This window comes from Leptosomus discolor, chromosome 7 (assembly GCF_034619465.1).
Source record: "Leptosomus discolor isolate bLepDis1 chromosome 7, bLepDis1.hap2, whole genome shotgun sequence".
Lineage (NCBI taxonomy): Eukaryota > Metazoa > Chordata > Aves > Leptosomiformes > Leptosomidae > Leptosomus > Leptosomus discolor.
Window position 1 is genome coordinate 57,709,395 of NC_141397.1, and position 25,392 is coordinate 57,734,786.

The following is a 25,392-nucleotide window of genomic DNA, read 5'->3' on the forward strand; positions in this document are numbered from 1 at the left end:
TAGCAGTTTCTTTTTAATAAATAACCATAGCACACAGGCATGTAAAGGTTGATCTTGATACAATGTCCATAAAAATGCTCCCAAAAGAGCACGAACACACAGCTGTAACCCCGTACACCTGCAGGCTGGGCTGCTTTTGTATTTCACAGTTTCCCTCAAACACCTTGAGCCTCCTCCTGCACGCTGCTAATGAAAGTTCCAAGAGAGCCATGCTTGCGGTAGCACAATCAGAAACAAACACCCAAATACACTGTGGTGAACACGGTGTTCTTTTGTCTCCTAATAATGAACTGCCCTGAGCATCAGATCTTACACTTTTTAAGACAGCCCTTATTTACTGGGAAATAGCAAATCCCTACAGCTTCATTTTAGAGGTGAATATTTCATTAGTCATGGTAACGCTTCCATAAAAATATATAAATATTCTGAAAAGGCTTTCTCTTAAAATAAGTTATTTTTAAAAAGTCTAGTTAGAAAAAAGTAGGTGTTCAATGACTGCAGATGGCAACAGCAAAGACTTTTTTTTTTTTTAAAGAGGCTTTGCAGTGCTGGAGGTGAGCAAAGGGGTGAACTACTCCAGCACCCCTGCCCGAAGTCTCCCCTGGAAGAGGCCTGGCCTACAGCAGAACCCAGGGGCCGCCCAGGACATTGCACCAGTAAAAAGTGCCAACCCCAGCCTCTCCCTGCTCCATGAACTCAGCAGTAGGAGCTGGGGGTCAAGGCTGACCCCCGCAGCTTCCCCCCCCGAAGGTGCCAAAAGCGAGTCGCCACCCTCAGCTGAGCCAGCTCTTCCTTGCCCGGGTGCCAGCGCAGCGGCAGCAGCAGCCGTGGCCCCCCCTGCAGCTCGCCTGAGCGCGGGTTCCAGGCCTGCTCTCGTGGGCAAATGACCACTTCACCACTTGACCAACTGCAAGAAGTCCGACCAGCTTGTTGAAACAGGTTTATTTTCACTTCATGGGTGCCATCTGGTCTACAGGGGGTAGCCAGAGGGGAAACTAGAGCCTACTGCGCTTCCTGAGTGAACGCTCTGCAGTTTACTGTCGCCTTCCCTTTGAGGAACTGCTGCCCCCAACACCTGCACTCCCTTTCAGAGCAGGCCAGGGGGTCCCTTCCCCAGGCCAGAGTTCACACTTCCCTTCACTGAACAAAGCCACCCACGCATGAAAAAGCGGCACCCTCCGTCCCTGGCTAATTCCTAAGCAACTGGAAGGGGAGACAGCGCTAACTGAGAAGGTCTCTCTCCCTGCGTAAACTCCTGGATGCCAGGAAGCGAGACTTGCCACTGCTAAATACTAACAAAAACCAGTAAGGATTTGGGGTTTTATTGTCAAGTGCCCAAAGAAATTTAGTGTTTAAAGACGATTTTTAACCCAAAATCTGCAAAACAAACAGAACACTCAAAAATACCACAGCTCTTCCGTTTGGTTCACCATCAGAAGCCCAAGTTTTACAGTAATTAACAGGTGTAATCAAAGTAACATTTAAAATATAAATCATTTCATGTGACTCCACAGAGAAGTGTCATCTGTAACGTTTCTACTTTGTCCTACAAAGGATCACGGGGAAAGTTACCAACGACGGTTTATTTACTCTTTTGAAGAAAATGTTTTGTAAAGCGATCTAGTTCATTCTCAAGGTGAATGGCTTTATTTCTGCAAAACAAACAAAAGCAAGGAATTTACTTCAACGCGGGAACACCCCCAAGGAGGCAGAATCAACAGCAGTGTTTAGTCTCTACTCCTCCGTTCCTGAAAGCCCCAGCACTAAGAAAACCCGAACGCTCCGGCCAGAGCCCCAGAGGGTGCGAGGGTGGGCCCCGGCCGCCACCCCACCTCTCCTGCGCCCCACGGGCTGGGCCAGCTTCATCCCGGACCGCCCCAGGGCTGCCCTTCCCTTTCAGACGCCACCTCGGGAGGGGCTCTGCAGCGGCAAGGAGGGCCCTCAGCCGGGCCCCTCACGCCGGCCACCCCTCAGCACCCCCGCCGCGGGCTGTGCCCGGTGGGGCTCCGCGCCGTGACCGCGGGAGGCCGGGGGCAGCCCGCGGCAGGGCAGGCTTAGCAGGGGGAGAACACTACGAAACCGAGGCTGAGGCTGCTCCTCAGTCCCTCAACCACCCATTGCTGGAGGCTTCTCTTGTGTAAACACCTCCTGCCGGAACGGCAAGACAAGCAGTAGCGCACGGAATGACCCGACACAGTACAGCTGCTCCCCTGTTCTCCTATGGGGAAGGTTTTTGGGGAGGTGCCACCCTAATTTACCTACAGAAGATGAATATTCTTGAGAAAGCAATCTCTCCCACACAATAGAGACAAAGACAATCTAAGAAAAGAATATTTTTGGAACTGGGCTCATTCATCTAGGCAAAAGCACGCATTTATTTTAACTTAACCAGAGCTGTTCAGTTACAAGCAAAGACAACAGGTACCGCTGCACACCCGTCTGCGCCTGTGCCCACCTCCTGGCAACCTGAAAGTAACAGCAAGGACCAATTGCACTGGATTTGCTCGTGGCCAGTCACACACCCAGGCTTACCTTAGCTGCTTGGAGTTGCTCTGTATGTTCTCCAGCTGGTCTATTTCTTTGGAAAGCCTAGCAATTTCTTTTTCCAGGTTTTTCTGGGTAATATCCACCTGCTGACAGAGCCGAGCAAAGGTAGTAGCCATTTCCCTAAAGAGAAAACAAGTTTGTAATCACGGTTTACACAAGTCTCTGCTACAAAAAAATTTAAGAAAAAGAAATAAATAAAACCCACACGGCATGGCAACGTGCAGTACAACACAGCAGCCAAAACCTCCAGCTGTTGAGGGCTTACAGAATAGCAGAAAGCAGGAGCACTGTGTCTCTTTTTTTAATTAAACATACAAAATGCACCTCAGTCTATGCCAACATCACGTCTGGCAATTTTTCACCGAGCATCAACAGGTACAAGCCTGAGATGGGGCTCTGGCAGCAGCACGTGCTGGGGCAGCCAAGCGCCCCCTCGCACAGCGCCCTGTGCCGCGCTGAGCGCCCAGCTCAGGGCAACGTGGGCGCTTGGCCGGGGGAGGAGTGCCCCGCCTCGCCGAGGTGCCCGATCCTACTTGCCTCTCAGCCACAGGCTCCCAACCTGAGTTCCAAGACTCTTCCTTGCACAAAATATATAAAAAAACCCAACCCCGTTACCACCCCGGGCCAGCAAGCAGGCTCTCCCGCAGGAGAGCAGACATCTCCTCTCCTCTCTACTTCACCTCACTGGAGCACTGCTTTGAGTCCAGCTCTTCCATGTCCTCACAGAGACACACAGCTGCTGGACACGGGGACGGTTCTCTTTCCTCTGCTGAAGCTGAACTCTGTACTAGTAAAGTTTTCCCTGGGCTACACCGGAGAGGTGTTCTGCACCCTGGTGGTTAGAGGTCTCATTTAGCAGGCCTAATTTTCTGAAATAATAATTTAATCAAAACAAACTGTTTCAACAGGAGAGGCTGAGGGAGACAGTCACCTCGACATTACTTCGCAGAGACAGGTGGAAACATATTTGGGAGAGACACACGAGACAAACGGGACAGTCCAGAAAGGCTGGCGAGCTCCTCTTCTGCAGCGCAGAGCAGCCGGGACCGGCTGCTTACACCTCGCCCACACCAGCCCTGGAGGCAGGACCACCGCTCACCAGCAAAGGGCCCCAGGGCTGGTTCGATGCTCGTCTAACATTCAGCCTCCCCTAGAACCGAGCCAGCTCCCACGTCTCCAGAGCGCAGTGCTGGACACGGAGCCTACGACTGACTCTCGCACACGCACAGCCGGAGATGTACGGACTGACCCTTGCAGGCAGCAACTTCAAACTCTTCTAAAACTCCCTCGTAGTCAACGCCAGGGGACACTAAAGCTGCCTTCCCGCACCACGCACAGCCAGTCCCTGCTCCCCGCTCCCCGCACACCCCAGCACCGCACCGACAGCGAGTTCCCGTCCCAGTGAGGGCAAACACCCCTCTGATACTCACTGCTGCACCTGATGGCTGCAATTAGCGCTGGTAAGACTGACGATCATCTGCAGCTTTTCAGTAGCATAGTCCACAAACTGCTGTTTAAAGGCTCTCTCTTTTGCTTTGGTGGTCCAAGTCAGTCTCTCGTAAAGATACAACAACCCGTACATACTTAGGGAAAGAGAGATGAGTTTCCAGCCTACTGTTCTCCAAATCTGAAAAAGAGGGTTCATCATCAGCTTAAATAAACTGCCCTACAGAATAAAATCTAATTCCACCCATTTTTTTTAATCATCTTCGTGGCCCGTTCCTCGGATTAGTTTAAGAAAATCCATCACTGCCGCAGCATCGCTGCAGAGCGACACAGCTCCATCCCAACGAGCGGCATGGGGAATGGCAGGTTACGGAAGCCTCGCTGCTTTGTCACGAAGGGAGGAGGAGAAAGCAAAGCTCCCACCCAATCCAAACTGGATGAGGCACCATCAAATCATCCTTTAATCCACAAACTGAACGCAGACAAACAGCATAGAGAGTATGTCCCACTGCCCTCAGTAATGACACCAGTTCTCTCCCTACAAACCACCTGCGGGTACCCAGTGTGCCCCACGCGCTCACCCAGCCCAGCGTTACTAAACCCATGACAAGCTCCACGTTGCGCCCCAAACAGGAAAGCCCAGTTTGATCTTTGCCATCACAGGCAACGGTGCTAACGCTACTTGCCACTCCGCCAACGACGATGATGCTCATAGAGGTCCGCGACGTCAGCGAAGCTAAACTCATTACCAAGGGAACCATGAAATCATCGTGCGACGCGATCTCCGGAGTTACAGCGGGAAGGCTGGCAGCGGACGGGGTGGCAGCTAAAGGACGAGGGATCTACAAGAGGGGAATATGGCAGCCTGAGTAAAAAGCATTAAGGAACTACAGAGCAGACTGGTTTTATTTTATCTTCATATATTCAGGGTTTGATCTACTTAGAGGAAACCCGTCAGCACAGAAATCTGAAGAGCACTGCTGACAGGCAGCGGAAGTTTTGACACTCCCTTGCCCAACGGGGGACTGGGTTAGAGTAAGGGTTCCACACGGGACTGGCTCTGCCACCAGGGTCCAAAAGTTACAGATGAAAAGGTTACCCGAAGGGTGCAATCCAAAGGACAGCTGCAGGAAGTTGAGGGAAGGTTTTTTTGTTCCGTTCTAACCCTGAATATAATCCAATAAAAACAACCCTCACCAAAAACATTTCACACAAAGGGACTAGGGGAAAGCAGCAGCAAGCACGTGAATAGCAGAGGCAAATACAGCAAAACCCAATACACTCTCAGCAAGGTAAAACAAGGCACTTAAGGTCAGCCCAGCCTCCGAGGCACTCACTTGTACGTTTGGATCGGCTAGTCCCAACAGTACCCTCTGAGCTTGTTTGGGACCCAAGAAACGGTTTACAAGCGAAGTCCATCCCAAGGAAAAGTGGAACATGATATCCTCTTGAAAATCTGCACACAGACTATGACAGTTTAGATCATAGCTAAGGTCGAACCTCCTGCACGGAATTAGCAAGTGGAGCTGATTCTGAGCACCAGAAGGCAACAATGGTTTCAGATTTTCTAGAAATAAAACAGAAGTGTAAAGATGAGTTAACATTAAAAGCTTTACAGCACATTCACAAGCAGCATCCTTGCACTGCTGAGCAGCCTTGTGAACTACAAGAACCTAAACTGACCAATTCTACTCATCTGTAAAATCAGCGGGTAATTTAGCAGTATTGATCACAGCAGAACAGGCAATTTATTGCTCTGATAAAAGAAAACAGTCACACAACATCAACTCATAGGGAAAGCACCATCGGAACAAATGGTCAAATCAACTGAAAGACCTCTATGAATGCTCAGATGATAAGGATGGACTAAAGAAAGTTGGTTTACCCAGCAGTTCCGTGGTGCCATACAGAAAAGGCAGCATTACTGCATAAGATGACAGAAGGCTTCACGTAATTCCATGATCTTGCTCTGAATCTTTTATCACCAGAAACAGATCGGAAGAGATATGGATATGCAACAAAATTACTACTTGTTTAAAAAAAAAAAATAAAAAATGAGTGCACAAATGCTTTGTGAAATGATCTTGTTTTGCACTCAGAACCAGAGGGACCTAGGCAGAGGACTGTACTGCAGAAACATTAGCTAACAATTAGTGTATTTCATGTATCTGCTGTGGGAGCCAAAAGTTTAAACGGGTTTCTAAAAGGCTTAGACAAGTCCCCAGCAGACAGGTCCATTACTACTTGCTTAAGCCATGAATCCAGATGCAGTGTCTTGGCTCAGAAGTCCCTAAACAAGCGATGGATCACTACCCTTACCCCGGTTCGTTATTCCTCTCCCCAGGCATCTGTTACTGGCTAGCATCACAGACAGGCTGCTAAGACTTGATCTAGGATGGCTTTTCCTTCATCATTTCATAGTGTTAATGTTAAATCACGACCAGAAAGAAAATTTTTTTAAAAGCAGGTTTTCTTAAATTGTCTTCCTCTAAACAAAAAGCCTGAACACTCCTTCCTCATCTTACCAATCATCTCCTGCTGCGACTGATGCATCGACTGATTGACCTCACTGGAGCAACGATCAGCCAGGTTCTTCCCCAAACCGTCTTCTATATGCTTGTTCAGTTCCTGAAATTTTATGAAGAATATATGCTCTTCAATTTACATTTAGCTAAACAATTACACTATACAGAGCAGAGGCAGGTTAAAGAGTAGGCATTGTTATTTACAGTGGGAAGAAAAGAATGTTACCATGGAAATACCATGCTTTTTAATTGCACATTGGGACTGAAAACCTAATCAAAATGACGCAGGAAAGATTTCTCTAGGACTGTAATTATTAAAAGGCACACGGAAAAGTCTGTCTTTTCAGCAAACCCGGACACTGAGAAGCACAGCACGACCACGCTGCCCTGCAAAGCCTCGACCTTCATCGTTTGACGGGAGCCGACCTCCCTGCTCTGCCCAGACAGACCGACCGACCCCACCAGTTCCCACGGGCGCCTGCTCCGGCCACGCGGCAGAGCCGGGCCAGCATCGGCCGTCCCGAAAACACCACGCTCCCGGCTGAGTTACAGCAGCCACTCAGCAGCAGCAAAGCCTGAGCCTAAGAGGCAAACACAGGTGTACGTGCCTTTAAAACACTAAGTCTGAGGAGAAATTCATAGAACTTTAATGAAAAATGCATTTTCCTTTAAAAAAAAAAAAATTAAAACTACAAGTGTCGGGTATTTGCAAGCTCATTTTATTTTTGGATCTATTTCATTTTAGGAGTAGTGAAAATTGTTTATGTCAGGTCTTTATGTACTGGAAGTGAAGCCTACAAATCAGGGTATCAGTTTCAGGAACCACTCCAGTAAAAAAAGGGTTGAAACAGAAATTAATTTCTTCCAAAAACAAAGCAGAAAGTATTTTCAACCTTTTCCAGTTTTAGACAGACAGAGACACACATAGGTCAGAAAGCAAAAACCCTGCAACGCTTAAACAAAGTGTCACACAAAATGCTATGCAAATTATGAAAATACCAAAGTAGACACTGAAGGAAGGACAAAGAGCCTGGCTTCAAACCACGCGAGAAAACTTACTGTCTTATAGAGCTTCAGTACTTGAGGAGAAGGGTGAAAATCTGCATAGAATTCATTAACCAAAACTGAAAGTCGGCAAATCTCATCGGTCATGGCAGAGGAGACCTGGAAGAACACGGTAAATACATAAAGAAGAACACGGTAAATACATAAAATGTTTCTCCTACCTTTGCCAGCCAGAGTGGGAACAGACCAACGCAGGGAATCATTGACTGTACCAGTTCACTACCTGACAGTCAGGAGGGATTGCCACTTTGAAGGTCTGGGGTTTGTTTTGATTTTTTTAAATTTTATTTTGGAAAAGGAACATACTAGACATTCCAAACATGCTTGGTAAGATGGGCGGGCACCTAAAGGAGCTGCCCTACAGAAAAGGCAACACTTGAATCTGGGAGATTTTTCACACTGCCATTACTTACTTTATTTTCTACCTCCTCAGTGACATGTTTGATTTTTTCCTTAGTATCTTCTGTCAGAATGTTCAGCTGATTTCGAACAAAGTCCAGCCTATCCTTCTGATCTTCTCGCTCTTCCATTGAATGGACTCTAACACAGCAGAAAGGAAATCACCATCACCAGCAGGTATTCTCCCAGTAACGAAACAAGCCCCAGAACCAGGCACGGGCCACCTAGCTGATGGTTTACTGAGCAGCCAAAAGGAATCCGAAGCAACACTGGCTGAACAGAGCAGAGGCGCTGCTTCAGAACGACTGCAATATAGACAGGCGCATCTGAAGGCCGCCCTGGTTGAACATAACTCCAGTTACTGGGGTTTGATATAGTCACAAAACAACATTTGGAGCTGGGATTGTTACCACTGTACCTCATGACCACTAAAAAAGGCCTGGGGAATCAGGGGCCTTTAATACTTGGTCTATCCTGATTTAAAAAGGGAAAAAAGGATAAGTCTGATCAAACTGTCCTACTGCTGCTCACCAGCACCACTCAACTATTCCTTCACAGTGAGACGGGTCTGATGGCCCTGCAGAGCAAAGGGGAGGTGGCAGGAACCAACCTTGTCACAAACAACTCTCTTCAGAAGTCCTCGACCTATCGTTTAAGTAAAAATTGCTTAATCTAAAGCAGTTTTATCTTGAAGGGCCAGCAGAAACATCAAACAGCAACTCAGATTAGGAGGGGTGACTACACAGGTTTTGGCAGGGCGACTGACAGAAAGCAGAATATCAGAGTATTTTCAAACGTTCCACAGCATGTTTTCACAGGATCCGACAACATGAGACAAGTCACTACGTAAACACGCCGGTTGTAAAAGCCGATGTATTCGGGAAGATGAGTGTGTGTGACAGGCACATGCAGCCTGCTGAAACACAAAGACACGCTATTAACAGACACAGGAAGGAGATCGATGCCGAGGATTAAACGCGACAGCAAGTTCGCCGTGTACAGGAGTCAAGAGGCAGCAACAGAAGTAAAGGAAAAAGCCGTACATATGCTCTCAGAGTTGCCTCCTCTGAGCTGCTATCATTAGCACCCAAAGGATTACACGAGCAAAGAGAGAACAAAGGTGTTTAAGGATACAATCTGGGACGGGCCAAAGGCCAAGCCTCTGTTAGCTGGGGCTCTTCTCATCCCTTACAGTGCTCCAACCCCTTGCAAAGTAAAGTGTCTGCATCCCCCCCATTTATTCTCTCAGTGTTTTTGTTAACAAAACACTTGGGCAAAGCATGCCCAAACATGACCTCTGAAATGCTGGACAGAGCTAGAAAAATTTAAAATTTCAAATAAAGATTCGAAAACCGACAGACTGCCTTTGTAACTGTCAGTCAGTAACGAAGAACAGCAAAGTAAACAGAGATCCCGACACAGAAGTCACAGACTGAGCGGTGCAAGTGAACAGCAGTAAGACTGACACACCAGAGAAATCCTCTGTTTCTTACCAAGCAAGAAAAGTGAATTTTAAAGTCCATAATGGCCCAAGGGAATCATCAGCATAGAAATGGCTCCTCAGAGGATCCGGATAAACGAAAGCCAACCAGCCCTCCAACCAACCTACCTTTTTTCTGCTGCGGCTATGTTTATGTCGTCCATAATGTTTTTCACAGTATCTATTATCTGTTTAGCTCTGATAGTGTGCTGCTCAAACTTGGTTTTCACGGCTGATTGCGAGATACACTCCTGCGAGGGGCCCAAGCCACAACACATTACTGCAATTCCATGCCAACACATTCAGGAATTTCACTGTCAGAAAGCACATGCTGCTAATTTTACCATGAACTTAAACCAAAGGGAAATAAAAAGGGAGAAAGTGTATAGAAATTAAAAGACAACAGAACTGAAATCTCAAACGAGCCTATAGCAGCACATCTGTACCTTCACGGTCATTCACAGTAATGTGCACAGGTTTTTATTCTTTTAAAATAAATTAATAGAGTAAAGACGAAAGAAAACTCAGATGAATACATAAGATAAATCTAGCTCTTCAGAAAATTTTCCAAACTATCTCTTTGGAATTATAAATGCCTAACATGAATGCTGGCAGTATTGCCTAGCTTGAGTCGTCTTTATTGCAACAAACAGTCTCAGTTTCAAGAAGCAGTTCAGGCAATAAAATCCAACATGCTCATGTCAATACTGACCGTCTGGGAAGAAAATATACAATTTGGAACATGAAACAAGGACCCTCTCACAGGATTAAAAAAAAAGTTGTTCAGTAGCCCTTACAATACTAGCTTATTTATAGATCACTGAAGTGTGAAATGAATGAGTAGAGAGTGCTCTAAAGATACAATTTCTCATCAATCTGCACTCTGGACTATTGTACAGTGATTCAGAAATTCCGGGACACTGATCAAAAAGATACACAAATGTTGAATTCGGGCAAAAGCAAATCAATTGCGACAAATCATAAATTAAAGACTTTGACTTTTCTTCCAAGCAACTGCACACCCTGAGTTATGTAGCCAATTAAATGCCGTTGGAATTCAACCTGCACTAAGTCACCATAAATTAGCAACATTTTCTGTTTGAGGGGAAGAAAGCAAGCAGCTAGTTCCTTTACACCAGATCTACGGGGTTTTTAAATCTTTCTCAATCTGTGGATGCACCTTTCATGGCACAAACAGGTTTAAGTCGCTTTTAAAAGACTCGCCTGCGACCTTCACATACACTGGAATAACAAGTTTCAGCTATCTAAAAATAATAGATCAAAACAAAATAAACAAAATGGGTAAAAGATATTGCTTGTGCCTCGATGAAGCAGATCTAGAAATCAGCAATGAAAGGCCAGAGTTTCATAAACATCAGCACATTGTAAGAGCTAGACTAGACCCAGAGGAAAGCCTTCCCAGCGTTAGTATGCGGCAGATAAAAGGATGACAGTCACTCACAACACAATCAGAACATCCAAGTTAGAGCACTAGGAAAAACACAAAGGTTAGTTAAGCGACTGGGAAGGAGAAGAGGGGTCAGCAGCAGATTTGCTGTTACGCTGTAAGTAAGTATTTATCGACACAAAGAGAAAAGGTAAGTTTCAACAGCGTCACCAAAACCAGTTACCTTCCAGCCCACTTCCAGTATAGCAATACAGTCTTTAAGCGCACAGCTTATGACGTGCCAGTGCAGTGCCAGCAAAGGACTCTGCACTAGCGTACTCAGTCAGGCTCGGTTATTCACTCCAGTTTACAGCCAGAATTGCTATTCCGCCCTGCCTCCCTCCTCCACGCCTCCCTACACCATCTCTGTTACCAGTTTTTTGAGGAAACCTGGCAAACACTACAACCTGAGGCACAGTGGGGTTTGGTTTTACGTGGAATATCCACTGAGGACTACAGCACACAGTGCACTCTGCATGCGCTTCTTTACCGTTTCGATAAAGCACTTCCATGCATCTCTCAGTAAAATTTCAGAAGAAAGATACACAGACTACTTTCTGTTATTCCACAATATAAAAATTCAGAACTGATGCACTAATTCAAGCCTTTCCTCTAAGACTGCATACTTTTTTTCTTTGTTGTAATGCAGCTGACACACAGAGCAACATCACTTTCTGAAGCTACTACATGAATCTCTAAGACTTTAATTTCACCACTGCTTACAAGTTTTTCTAGTAATGCCTGGACCAGTTTTCCTTTTAGCAACTTTAACCACCCTGTGCTTTGCAGAAAAACATATTCTATCTATTTCTGGAATGCCTTTTGCCCTCACACAAGTGTCTACATAAATGTAGTTACAAACCTTTCAAAAATGGTCCAAATTTTTCCCATATCACAACAAACTAGCACTGATGGAGTGCTTCTAGATTTTTTTTTTTTTTTCTTATCAGTCTTAGGATGAACAGGCTTTCCCACTAGGGAACTGATACTAAAATCAGGAATGTGGAACTACTGGAGAAGTAACAGTTCCTCTTCTCGGCCCATGTGGAAAAGAGGAAGAAGCCGTCCAATTTCCGTGAAGACAAAAGCAGGGTGAGAGAACGCAGGGGGAGCAAACCCAGCAGATACAGGCAGTGGGAACACGGCACACGTGGAGGGGTTTATAAATGAGGTGCTGAGATAGCTTAGAGATGTGAACTGGGTGGAAGAGAGCGAGAGCACCTGGACAGGGACAAGGAGCTAAAGGCAAGACAGACCAAGGCAGGGAAGCGGTCAGTGTTTGACGAGGACAGACAGAAGCATCTGTGCTCTTGTCCCCTCCTCTGCACAGACTGCAGGGTCATCCAAGAGTCCCGGGACTTGCAGCTCCTCTGTCAGGAAACAGAGTAAATGCAAAGCGTTTTGGCCGCAGTGCTTAGGCCGTACCCATGGCTACGCAGCACCCGAGTTCGGCCTAGCAGTGCATAAAGCCTGGTATCGAGTAGGGTTTCCTCCCCAGACTGAACACAGAACATCTACCTGACATACAACATTCTTCATTAATACACGTGCTGATGTAGCCTAGTGCTGCGAAACATAACTGATGACAACAGTATGCTGATGTCAGCTGCTTATCAGCTCAAGTGACAGTAATTTCAGTGTTAGGTCTGAAGATTTCAGACCTGGTGAACCATTTAAGTATCAGCCTTGCTTTAAAAGCAAATAAAATGCCATTATAACTTAGGAAATTGCCCACAAAACCTGAATGTGAAAGAGGCTGCACCATCAGACACTCAAAGTTTAAATTGCTTTGGCAATCTTAATTTAGCAGATGTTGTCATGCTCTTCAAGTGATGTGATCACACTCCTATTCAAAGCCACTCATGATTTCAGGATGAAACACGGCTGAGCAGCGAAAAACATTGCAGAATCCACTCTCGCTGCTGGAGTCAGAAGGTGTGCAGCTAACAAAACAGGCCATGGGAAAGAAGAAAAAAGTTGGTTTAAGGCCATACAGTGCTGTCACAGAACTGGTTTTGGTCCCGGCATCTACCAAAGAAACTTGCCGTGGTTGTGATCCTGTGATAGACGCTTCTCATTTTGGGAGCAACCTTGAGACTGCGACATGTGATTTACAGATGTGCTGAGCGCTTATAGCACCACATCATTTAATAAGTCATACATCCATCTTAACCTTGAAATATCTAAGTGTTGAGTGCTTAACTGCAACTGTAAGAGGTTTTGTCAAAAAAGCTTTGGGTACAGCACATGGCAAAATGTGTTAAAGAACAATAACTGACTTAGAAGCTTAATTTCCACTTTTTTCCTACTGGTTGAAAGTTTCCTACCGTAATTCTAAGGACAAAAACTACAAACAAAAAGGTCTGCTTGGCGACACAAGTAAGAAATTTCGTGCCTCACGGTCTGAGACCCTGCTGGTATTCTGAACCAGTCATTTCAACAATTCAGTCATCTATCCTGAGAGTGTGGATAAGGACTAAATTTAAATTTTAGTCTGATATTTTCTGGCTTATGGAAGACTGAATCAAAGTATTATTCTAACACCTTTTTGATATATACACATCATCACATAACTTGGTTTTGCTAAGGTCAAACAGGTTTGTTGTACTGTGAGAAGAAACACTTTCAGAGGCAGCCTGATTTTTTTAAAATACCCTGAACAAGGAATTACTGGCTCAGGCGTGCAAGAGCCGTCTTCAGCACCTGCTGTACACAACCTACGGTGATACTGTTCAGGCTCACGTTGCACGAGATAGGCTGGTACATACCACACAAAACCATCGAGGCATATCCGAGATGCTTCCTTAAGATATCCAAGAAGGGCTTTAATTAATTAAGAGTTATTAAACTCAGCTAGACAAATGGATCCTATCACGAAGAAATCACTCAAGTGTGTAGCCAGTCCTACTTCTGAAGAAACCATAAACTCCAACTACGTTCTGTACAGCAACAAGGACACAAAACCAGCATTAATGTACAGCATACCAGAGCCAAGAGGTAGGTAACAGTGATAATTTCAGAACTCCACCTTTAAAAATGCAAGTGAATATTTAGATTTACATCAGTGAAACAGAATTTCTTGGTATTTGCGTCCTGAATTACAACGATTAATTACAAAGCTACAACTTCAGAATAAAATAAGGCTTACTGCACAGCAAACGTTCCACCAGCACACGGTTCTAAGTGATGCACTTTCTAAGGGCATCGTCTCTTTTTATATAGACATAGACTATATTCATACTGAGGTCGCAAAACATGAGCAAAGAGTCCACTTTTGGTCCTTTCCCTCACTGAACAACACTTCTCTTTCAAACAACTACCTGCTATTCAAAGTGAGAACAGACAAACAGAGCCCACAGATAAGGGAAAGCTGTCAGATGGTTCGAATACCTTACACTCCTCCACTCACTAACATGGGTAATGTTCAGTAAAATCAAGCTAAGCATAAGCAAAAGCTACCTTTGCATTAAAAAAAGAGTCGGTCTAAAAAGCCCATCACAAATACCTCGAATATCTGCTCAAAATGTTGAAATTCCTGGAATCTTGTTTGAAATCCTTCAGCAAGCGCTCCACCTGTGAAACACAGCGGACCATCAGGGAGAGAGCAATACCTCACAGCAGTGACTGTATCTTAAATACTTTATCAGGTTTTATGCTGTTTTTCTGTATTTGAGGAAAAGCAAGAGTTTCTACACACCACCCTCTGGCATTCCTTGGGCCTTCTGTATCCTGGCACTCAGAACTTCTTTTGCTGAAACAAAAAAGATGCGATTCCTCGCTTCTACAGGATCAATAACTTTGAGCTCATCAACTAGAAAAGTCAGACAGCGCTCCATGTGCTGCCTACGCACCTAAGGAAAAGGCAAAAAGCTCATGAGAAAAAGGCAAAAGCTGAGCCATCATCAAATCAGAACGTCAGAGTCAGGAACAGACGATGAACAACCCCTTTGACAGCAGATGCCTTCTAGCTGCTTTTAACCATTTAAACAGCCCTGGAAGCCACAATATTTTCTTCTCCAACTGTCTGTTTTTACGCAAGTCAGAGATCTCAGTCAGTTACTGGGGTAACCACTCCATTCCCCATACACGGAGAAAGAGGTATCACTGCAAGCTAGCTGCCGCTGAGAGATCTGAAGGGCGCACCAAACTGTTACCATCTAACCCTGTACTCTGCCAGCTACTCTCTCATGTATACATGCATAACCCGTACCCTCGGGCTGCGTTACCGTTACAGAAATAAAAGGTAATACAAAGAAGATGGAAAACAAGCTTAGCTGTGGAGGAAAAAGGTTCTAAACAAGCTTCCCATTGTATTACCTGCCTGTATATATTGTGGTTTGAACTGCAGGCTGCTTTTTGCTCTGAACAAGGAGTAAGTTATTTCCATCTTCCGATCAAATAACTTATCCCTTTATTAATAAGACAAAGCTGGTGTTTTCATATTAATAACTGTATTACCTAGGCAATTTAGAATGCTTTTATGCATATGGAGGCCATTTCTTTATATATATGTATTTTTTAAAAAACCAACACAAGTAAGAGCCATCAAGTTACTCACATCTTCCATATATTCTCGTTCTGATGCAGAGGCATCCCATCTATTATTCAAGATGAAGATGTTTGGCTTGGAAAGTCGTTCATTCACTTTATGGAAAAAATGTTTTTCCTAAGAATTAAAGCACAAACAGAAAACTCCCAGGACATCCAAACCAGAGTCATGCATTCTTCTGTAACAGCTTCTGAAGTTAATCCAGCTTTCTAAAGGTTTACTAAAAAGAATTAATTAACATTAAAAACCGCAGATATCCAACATAAAAAAAGGTTTACGATAGTTCAAAAGTCATCAAATGCCCTAAAACCAACGTCAATGCTAAAAGTCAAAGACACTGCAAGCTTCTCTAAAATACAAATGTAACAAATAATAAATGTACAAATACAGATTAAGAAAATTGTCAAAACAAATTGTTCAGAAAATACTGGAAAATAAAGTCTATTTTTCTATAAATCTATCACACCATTCCCTGTCTTCCCTCCTCCCCACTTCTTTTACTATCACAAAATTTCATCATCTTTGATACTTCTAGTCCTCCATTAAATGTGTTTGCAATTGCGTGACACTAAAAATACTGTTGGGGAAGAGAGGAAGGGAAAAAACCCATAGAAGACAGGACTGTATCTGCTTATTTCGTGTTTTAAATAAGTCGCCTGGCTAAAACTGTGACGTCTTCGTTATTTGAACTACCAAGATGCTTCTGTTCATCCTGCCAAATCTGGTTTCTACACCCGGAAAAATATCCTCTATCTGTATTCTTCAACTAGGCAACGTCAGGTTGAACTATAGACAGGTTATGTTTCCTAGACAAGGATGTATGGCTTGAGCCACAGGAAAAAAGTCATTGCTGAACGTTTTCATTTTAGAAGTGAGACACACATGCACCTGAAAATGGATTTAGGTCCCTTGCCTGTACCTACCACCCATCACTGCTGTTTTCATAGTCATAATGGGTAAGCTGTGATGGAGCGAATCCCCACCCAGCATGGCTGAAACAGAAGAAATCTTTGTGCTTCCATAAGCTTTTTGAATCTGCAGCAGGACACCACCATGTACTCTGGAGACCACACTGGAGAGACGTTAGTCTCCATCAGCCGGGGAGTAAGCGTGTGTAAAGAAGAGTACTGTTGCAGAAATAAGAACTTTGAAGAGAATGTATGAGGGAGTATTATCTGTGGTTGTGTAGCAGCTGCCAAGTATTCTCAAACCTGTTACGGTCAGAGTCATGCGTAAGGAGGATGAGAACATAGTTATCATATACTTTACCTGAAGCATAAACTTTGTGTAGAGAAGAAATTACCATTTGCGACAATGCAAAGCAAAATAAAAATGCTTTAGAGCAGTTACATAATTGTTAAAGGCAACTTGATTTGTGTCTACCAGGCTGAAAAAATTAAAAAGGAGAGAGCACTGTTTTACCAAGCCAAAGCCTCAATCACAACCAAGATCTACTTCCTTTCCCTTCAATATACACCCTGGACTCTGGTGATTTCCGGATTCTGATAACGGCAAGGCACTCAGTATTAAGTGAGGATTTACAGACCTGGCAACCAAAAAAAACTCAGCAAGACTTTCATACTTGAAACAAACTGCAAGACTAACTTATTTCTATGTAGCAGCTTTCAGCCATGCCCAACAGGGAACAAAGACTGGCCAAAAATCACATTAAAAAGCAGAGTAGCACTTCTGTGTCTGGGTGTTTAGGATCAGACAAATACAAAACTAACAGAACCTTCAGTAGAGGTACAGCCTATTCGTCTTTCCTGCACATTTATTATCTCTGTCAGATTGGTTTTAATGGTTCATTTCCCTGAGCATACAGAAGTCTTCCCTCTCTTGAAACAAGGCTTTATAGAATAAAGGTGTTAAAACATCTTCAGCTCTCCATGTTGCACAGAACCATGCAACACGAATTCTTATTGCTAGCGTCTTCTTCAGAAGAAACACAGTTCAACAAGGGGAACCTGTAGCACTTGTCCTCAAAGCAAGGTGCATCAAGGGAATTCACCCTCTTCCGAGACAAGAACGCATGAGAACAAGACAGAAATTCAACTTCCTTCACCTACTTTGTGCATTTTACTGAACTTCTGGATATGAATTACTCCATAATTTATTTATTTGATAATACAAGTGTCTTCAGCTGACAAATATCAACAAACTGTACAGCAAGACAGGCACTGCATCATCCATTTATCAAAAAAAGAAATGAGACAGAAAGGATAAATGTGATGCTCAAGCCCAAGTAAGCAGAGCTGGTAAGAAACTTGGTTGTCCTTTCTCTAGTGGGGGATACACGTTGTTTCTTGCCTCCCACGCACAAATCCTATTCACAAGATCTAAGGGCAATGATTCATGGGTCTAAGGCCTAAGAGAAGTCATTACAGTCATGGAACTGATGAATATTTAAGTGAAGAAGTAATGAAAAATCATTGCACATCATACCGTGTTCATGAGAGTTGATTCTGAATTGGCAACCAAGACAAACACATCAGCATCTAAGCAGAATTTGTCAATCCAGCTGTCCAGTTCTGTAGTGACATCTGTACCAGGGCTGTTGAGAATAAAAACCGCAAACTTATATTTACATAGCGAAGGAGTATTTGGCTTTTATAAACTGATACAGTGGGATTGCCTAAGAGCCTCGTAAAAAGATACAAAGCTTTATATCTTTAGGCTGATGCCTACCTCAAGCTTAAGGCAAACATCTCAAAAGCCAATTACCATTTAACATTTATCAGTCAGTCGCTCATTGGACCATCTACTCATGCCACCCTGCAATTTCTAGTGAATACGTACAAATAAGCAGTATCATAACTGCCAAGAAAAGTGACAGGCCATCCGTACGAATTCCAGGCAGTCTCACAGAAGGTTCCCCCTCCCCATATCCCAAGTTTTAGACTTTAATCTAAAAGGACAGTTGCTCATAAAATATTCTTTCCATTAATAAAGGCCTACTTTAAAGTGATATGCTATGGAAGCTGGGCATAGATTTAATAAGAAACTAAAATGAAGTTAAAACTGTGATGGTGTCAGGTTTTTTTCTAAAAAATGTGTGGAGTATGAGCATGTAACACCTCAATCATTGCTGGTTCAAATTTTCTCTATCTAACAGTAAAAAGATTATTTGCTCCTTCCAAGTACCTGTTCTCTCAGAATCCAGGCTGTTTTGTTTGCCCTTTACATTTCACCTTTAGCAACCAAGACTGCAGATCAAATCACGCCCTGTATCATATCTACGCAAGGATCCCTCCTGGGCTTCCAGGATATTGGTGCCATGCACCTGTCCCCAGGGAGACAGCACAACTGCATGAGCTTGCAAGTCCAGCAGCACATCAAACCCACCAGCTCACTGTGCCAGCCGGGCTGCCTTGCTCTATGACTAACACAGGACCCCGGTTTGCACCCAAGAAAATAACGACAAACTCCAAGCGATTTCGAAGGTGCAAGATTAGAGATGCAACAAAAAGCACTACAATTTATCAGAATATACTCTGGGTGTTATTTTGCCAGGTACGAAGAAATCGTACAAATTCACTCATACTTGAGCAAATCACTCTCAAATTCCATCTATATTGATTCACACATTAGGTACAGATCACCTAACAGTTTGAAAAAAACATTACTAGGTTGTAGCTCAGTGGCCAGGAACACGGGCATTTCACATAGACAAAAAGCAACAGCTTTGAGAATCCTTTAAATACACGAGCTGTAGGAAATGCCAGCCCAACACAGAGTCGCACACAGCTGACAGTCACAATTCAGTTCTGAAGTCACCTATTACTTGGATACGTAGGCAGTGCAACTCTTATCATAACTTTAAAAATTAAGTCCAGATTGCTCACACTTCACGTGATCAGTCTGAAGTGTCTAAAGACAGGAGATGGGAAAAAGGTCGTTGCTGCAACAGCCCTATTCACACTTCCACAGTTTGTCTGAAAGGCAGAAGTATCCTCAGCCAAAAGCTAGTCCCTTATTCAGCTCAATCACAAGACACTTGTCTGTTCCAACTGTTACAAGGCCAAAATCAGCGGGGTGATGACAGGCAGCAGTATATACAAAAGAACAAACTCAGTACTCTCAAAGAAAATAAAAAAGCCTTTCACTTTGCAACCTAACAACCAAAACACCATCAATCCATAAACCAGCATCTTTTCTAAACATTATAATGGCTAATTTATTTAAAAAAACATTTACTAAAACAGAAAACGTACCTGTCCACTAAAACCAAATCATCTCTCAGCAGGGCACACTTCGACTTCGGCCAAAAGACATGGACCAGACAGCCAGCTTTCAAATCTTTATCCATGTGAAGTGCATGAGCAAGCTGATTGACCGTCTATAAAGAGCACAACGAGAAGACAAACACGAATGGGCACCACAAACAAGCCTGTAAGCCAGTCTCATTTGGTTCTCAAGCAAACCTGGACACGATCCATCTTGAACAGGATAACAGAGTTCATACTTCCTTCTGGTGAATATTTATGATTTTTTCTTTTTCTTTCAAGCTCAGACCCACCAGCATCTAAAGAACAAGTCCTGCCTTGAAACTCAAATAGGAGTTTCCTCGGAGCCACAAAGTGATATTCTCTACAGGGCCAGAGGGCGTGATACTGAGTGTTGTCATAAATTCGCCTCAGAGGTTTAACATATCAATGGGAGCAGCTAAACAAGCTGAGCACCACAAGGACAGATGAGAGGCGCGTTCCCAATCCTTAACAAGTAACAGAACTTGCTCTCAGTCCTGTAAAAATAAATCACTCAGCATATGTCAAGCTACAATGAGACACGCATTAGTTGTTTCTCTGAAAGAAAAACAGCAAAGTAGACTATTTCAGGTTGTTAGTTATGCCCTCCTAAATGACTTAAAAATGCAGAATCAGTTAGCCTTATAATTTCTTAGACTTGAAATCACTGTTAAAAGACAGATCTTTTGAGAAACAGTTACTGTGAAAAGTGGCACTAATCATTCAAAAAAATTCTACCTTGACACTTTTCTTCTCATCTGATCCTTCTGTCATAAGGTAAGCCTTATCTCCGTCCGTCCCTTCTACACTGAGGAAGCAGTTAGTTGTATGGCCAATCCCACTAGGAAGTACCTTATCCCACAGCATCGCATTAATGACCGAACTCTTCCCACTGCTCGTTCTAGAGGGATAGAAAATAAAAGCACTTTGAGCACAGTACAGCCACATTAAACATACCTTTGTCTTGAACTCAATGCACCCCCACTTAATTGCATCAGACACACACGCTGCAAGCTGGTTTGGGTGATAGAGCTTCAAGCTAGTAAAGCATAGCTTGCCAGAAAAGACTGGGGAGCACAGGGAAAGTTCATCTGAACAGCAATTCCAAAAATCCTTCTTGGTATCAACGTTGCCTATCCAACCAAGAAAACGAGTTTTCATCTGCATAACACACACTGGCTGAACAAACCCAACCGGTACCGGTAAATATGCTTTATCTGGTACACCTCAACATGCGTAAGGAATTTGTAAAAGATAGTGGCTCAACTTTGCTACACCAGAAAAAGCATAAAAAGGTGCCTTAGATCAACTTAAAGCAATTGCTAGATCACAGCACGCTGTCCCACGTAAGGGAGCAGCCTGCCCTCTTCTTTGTGCCAGCCCGAGCACTCGTGCAGAAAAGAACTGATTGTAAATATACGTAACATATTGGGCAGAACGGTCTGATCAGACAACTGCACATTCCCACTCACAGCAAAGCTAAAGGAATTCCAGGGATGCTGGAGGAGGACACAAGGAGAAGGCCACATGACCGGGGCAGGGAAGGACTACCCCTATGGAGGCAATCAACAGTGACTGCTTAAAACATTTGTGAAATCACCACCTCGGCAACTGAACCTGTCTTTATTGACAGATCTGATCTTTATCAGTCAGAAAGGAACTGCTGGAAGTCTTCTAGGCACGAGACGAGGTGCAAAAGGAGCATCACTGTACTACTGCCTTCAGATGTGCTTCAAAGCATTGCTGTCTAGGAATTCTGAGTTATCATTGCTGGCTGTGGTAAGAACAATTTAATTGGTGATAATCTCAACCGAATGAAGATTCCTATAGTAAGATGCGAAACAAGGTGCAAAGAAAAACCTCAAATGTGTTTATTGTGCATAATCCTTGTGAACTCAATCCTGCCCTTATCTAGGAGGTAGCTAAATTAACCAAAACCCTGTTGATTAAAAGGAACTGTTCACTAACCCAAAATTCTGCAAGAACTTGAAGTTTTCAGTAATGTCCTACTTCGCACTAACCCTCTACCCCTCACCCATAAAAAAATCTGAGGTTTAGCTATTACACAACAATATGAAGTTACATAGACTACACCTCATTTTTGGCTACTTCTTCTGGAAATAAACAGGACTCACTGTACAACAGATAGAAATGTATTTAAAAGGACTCTTTTTCCTGCTCTAAACTTCTTCCCTTTGCAAAAGCAACTTTTATCACACATCACAGCTTGTAAATGTATTCAACTTCTAACTATGTGAAATACCAAGGCTGAGATATAACTTATTTCTTTATCCCAAATCCTTTTAACGTTTTTCTTTAAATAGTTGAACTATTTTTAGCAAATGAAGGTAAGACCACTGCTGTACACATTTTTTCCAATATTATTACAGAATTTTTAGAACTAAAACATGCAGATTCATACTCCAGGAAAAAAAATGTAACCACATGCTTAAATTCAAGCACAGGAAAAAAAACAACCAAACAAACAAAATCAATCTTCCTGAAGCAAAGTGGACTAACAGACCCCGGACTAACAGACCCCGGACTAACCAGGCACATAAAAGCACTTGAAAGCACTGGAACCGCAGTCTTTTAGAAAGACTTCACTATTTTATATCTGACTTCACATTCAGTAAGGCAGATTTTCATCATCTTTCTACACCCTCCAAACTTTATAGGATCAGAATGGCACAATGTTTGGATTGCAGAGGTTTATTGGAAGTGTTAAGAGCCAATCAAAATTTCTCACTGAAAACTTGGGACTTTTCCACTAAGATGAGACTGAAATGCAAAACACAATACCTACAAGCAGAGAGACATAAAACCTCAGTGCTTTGGGTCTATACACCTGACAGCATCTCTTTAGAATACTTCTTACATAGTAACACATTTCAGGTGCAACAAATACCTTTCTTTTTAATTCCCTCTCTTCCTGCCGTAAAAATAAATAAATAAATAAAATTTAGCTGAGATGATAAAAAATATTTAGCTGAGATGATCACAAGCTGACCAAAGTGTAAAATTTTCTAATACTGAAAATACTTGGTTTTTTTCAGAACAGAAGTAAATTTAAATCTCCTGTAACTTCGGAAATGCTATCTAAATAGGCAAAAGGTCTGTTGTAATACCACCAGGACTGTGAACTAGAATGTTTCCTAATTAGTGATTCAGGAAAGCAAAAATTCATAGCTTCGTTCAGATCGATCTGTAAGCCGTACAGGACATTGTTACTGTTATCTCTTATAATTATCACACAGATCTAACAGACTAACGATACGACCAACGAGGCGACTGTCTCTACTTTTCTTCAGCTGCTTATATACAGAAACATAAACACCTCAAAGTTTAGTTTTTCAGTACTTGTGATCAAACAGAAGCAGAAGTTCTCAACAGTAATAGTCCAGTAACACAAAAGATATTGACTAAACAAAACCACTACGTTAGAAAAAGAAAAGCCATTCTGGAGAAGATGACAACAAACTCAGACCTTCCTAAGTCAAATAACGGATCTATGCAGGATATTTATTTTACAAAGTTTATCACTGGAAACCATTTAACAAGACACGCATAATTAATCTACAGTCACGAAGTAAGATGGCATCAAAGAAATATTCAACATCAAGTAGGTAAGAGAGAACATGGTTTTACGCTTCGTATTTCAAACAGCAATTCTACAACGAAGCACTAATTCCAGCGCATTTAGATTAGAAATACGGGCACTAAGCCCTGCAAGAGAAGGAAAAAAAAAAATCAAATTAAGTTTTGGCAATTCCGTTCATTACCTGCCAAAAAACGCCACTTTCATGTGTCTTCGTGAAAGCACCTCGCCGATGACTGCTAACTTATTTTTATATGCCTGTATTTTCGCTAGTTCGTCTTCTGTTGCTACATGTTCAAGCTCCGGGTTCCTGTATGTTGCTACACATAGAAAAAGAAAAACATAAAAGCAATCACGTACAGAGCACGTGCTCCAGGACACAAGATATAGATTATCAGCACTTCACAGGCCAACAAAGATCTGGGTAAATTTTAATTGTACAGCGGTAAAAAAACAAACCCAACAAAACCGCAGTACAGACATCGATATTAGCCCTTGTCATTTGACAGCTCCACCACAAGCACGTGTGAAATCCCGGCAGCAGTCGCTGCAGATGCATCAACAACCTCACTGCTGGGTTCAGTAATGCTGTGAGCACAGCCCGCTGTGCTGATCTGCCCCACTCTTCGTGGCACCTGCCTCCTTCGGAAAGGAAAGCTGGGACGTGGATACGCCAGCCAGGCTGGGCTGTCTTCCCCCTGCAGAGCTCACTGGAGTGACGAGCAACCAGCTCCATGTGGTGACACACACGCCTCCACGCTGCTAAAACTTCTGAGGGTGTAACCAGTGGTTGTGTTTCATCATGTTGATCTACTTTTCTACCGAATAATGGGAGAACCTGTTCGTCCTTCTAGGCAAAAGAAAAAGTACCAGGACTATAAATGCCGGAATGGTCAAGCTTTCAACCTCACGGAAAGGAGGCCAGGCTACCAGCCCAAGCGATGCAACCAGCTTTGATATACGTAACCGCCCTCGGCATTCCTGCCAGCCTAAGTTGAAGAAAATCAACATCAAAGGTAAAACGTGGCTGTTTCTGAAGGCCTATGTTTACACAAACAGCACCCTGATACGTATTGTAACGTGCCCTGCGCTGCTGTAAAATGTATTCAAAGCCACAGACAAGGCCCTTGTGTTTAAGATGAAAGCTAACCTTCCACAAAAGTTGCTCCCTCAGTGACATAGTCCAGAAGCTGGTCGAAGATGGCAGTGATTGTCTTTTTAGCCAGCACAAAGTGCTTCAGTGGAGAGACGGTGGCTTCTGCCATTATGCAACTGCAATGAAAGTTACATAAAAGTGACCAAACACCCGGTATCCCCGCGTACGTGAAGAGACATAAGCTTCTCATCCAGTCATTTAAAAAAAGGCAAACCAAAAAAACAAACCCAAACTACCATGAATGCCAGTAGCCTTAATTTAGGCTGGTTAATCCCTGACAAACTCTTATCTCTTCCCCTCGCCACACACGCCGACAGCGGCTCACGAAGCTCCGGGACAGGTTTAAACCGATTTGGTGCGGTCTGACCTCGAAACATGAGCCTTTCCCCTCACGAAACGCGGCTCACCACCTCCCTCACCGCTTGGAGGTCGGCGCGGTCCCCACGGCCCAGCGAGGACAGGCCCGCGGCTGCCGCCGGCCTCCCCGGCAGGCCCAGTCCCCGCCACCACGCGGGGGAAGTACCGCGGCGGCCGCCCGCCGCTGAGGGGACGGCGCGGCGCCCCCGGGCAGGGCGAGGGGTCAGGCCGCAGGGGCAGCGAGAGGCCCGCGGCCCTGCCCGCCTCCGGTCACTTACGGAGCCCCGGCTCGCTCCGCCGTTAGCCGGCAACCGCCGCGCCGCTGGCAGGGCCCTCCCCACCGCCGCCGCCGCCGCCTCCTGGCCCGCCGCCGCCGGGACGGGGGCGGACATCACTTCCGCTTCCGCCTCGCAGCACTCCGCTCCCGGATCCGCCTGGGGGGAGAAGGGGGGGGGGGGGGGCAGTGGGGGGCGGTGGCGGCCGCCATTTTTACTGCGGGCACAAGGGGCGGGGCAGCCGCCATGTTCAGCGAGGGCAGAGGAGGAGCAGGGAGAGGCGGCGCGGCTGGTCGCGAAA

At 44.2% G+C, this 25,392-nt stretch overlaps 1 protein-coding gene across 1 annotated transcript; it reads right to left on the bottom strand.

The window, feature by feature from the left end:
- Positions 1-25,127, bottom strand: MFN1 (mitofusin 1). The gene is made up of 18 exons (XM_086467606.1): positions 25,095-25,127; positions 24,454-24,575; positions 23,488-23,623; positions 20,444-20,606; positions 19,673-19,797; positions 17,904-18,012; positions 15,468-15,575; positions 14,607-14,760; positions 14,415-14,482; positions 9,592-9,713; positions 7,997-8,123; positions 7,578-7,682; positions 6,519-6,621; positions 5,331-5,560; positions 4,680-4,835; positions 3,978-4,174; positions 2,533-2,667; positions 1-1,652 (listed from the first exon to the last, which is right to left on the bottom strand). The coding sequence occupies exons 2-18, from the start codon at positions 24,566-24,568 to the stop codon at positions 1,583-1,585; spliced, it is 2,223 nt and encodes a 740-aa protein (XP_086323732.1). The 5' UTR covers positions 24,569-24,575; positions 25,095-25,127; the 3' UTR covers positions 1-1,582.
- Between the last annotated feature and the right edge of the window lie 265 nt (positions 25,128-25,392).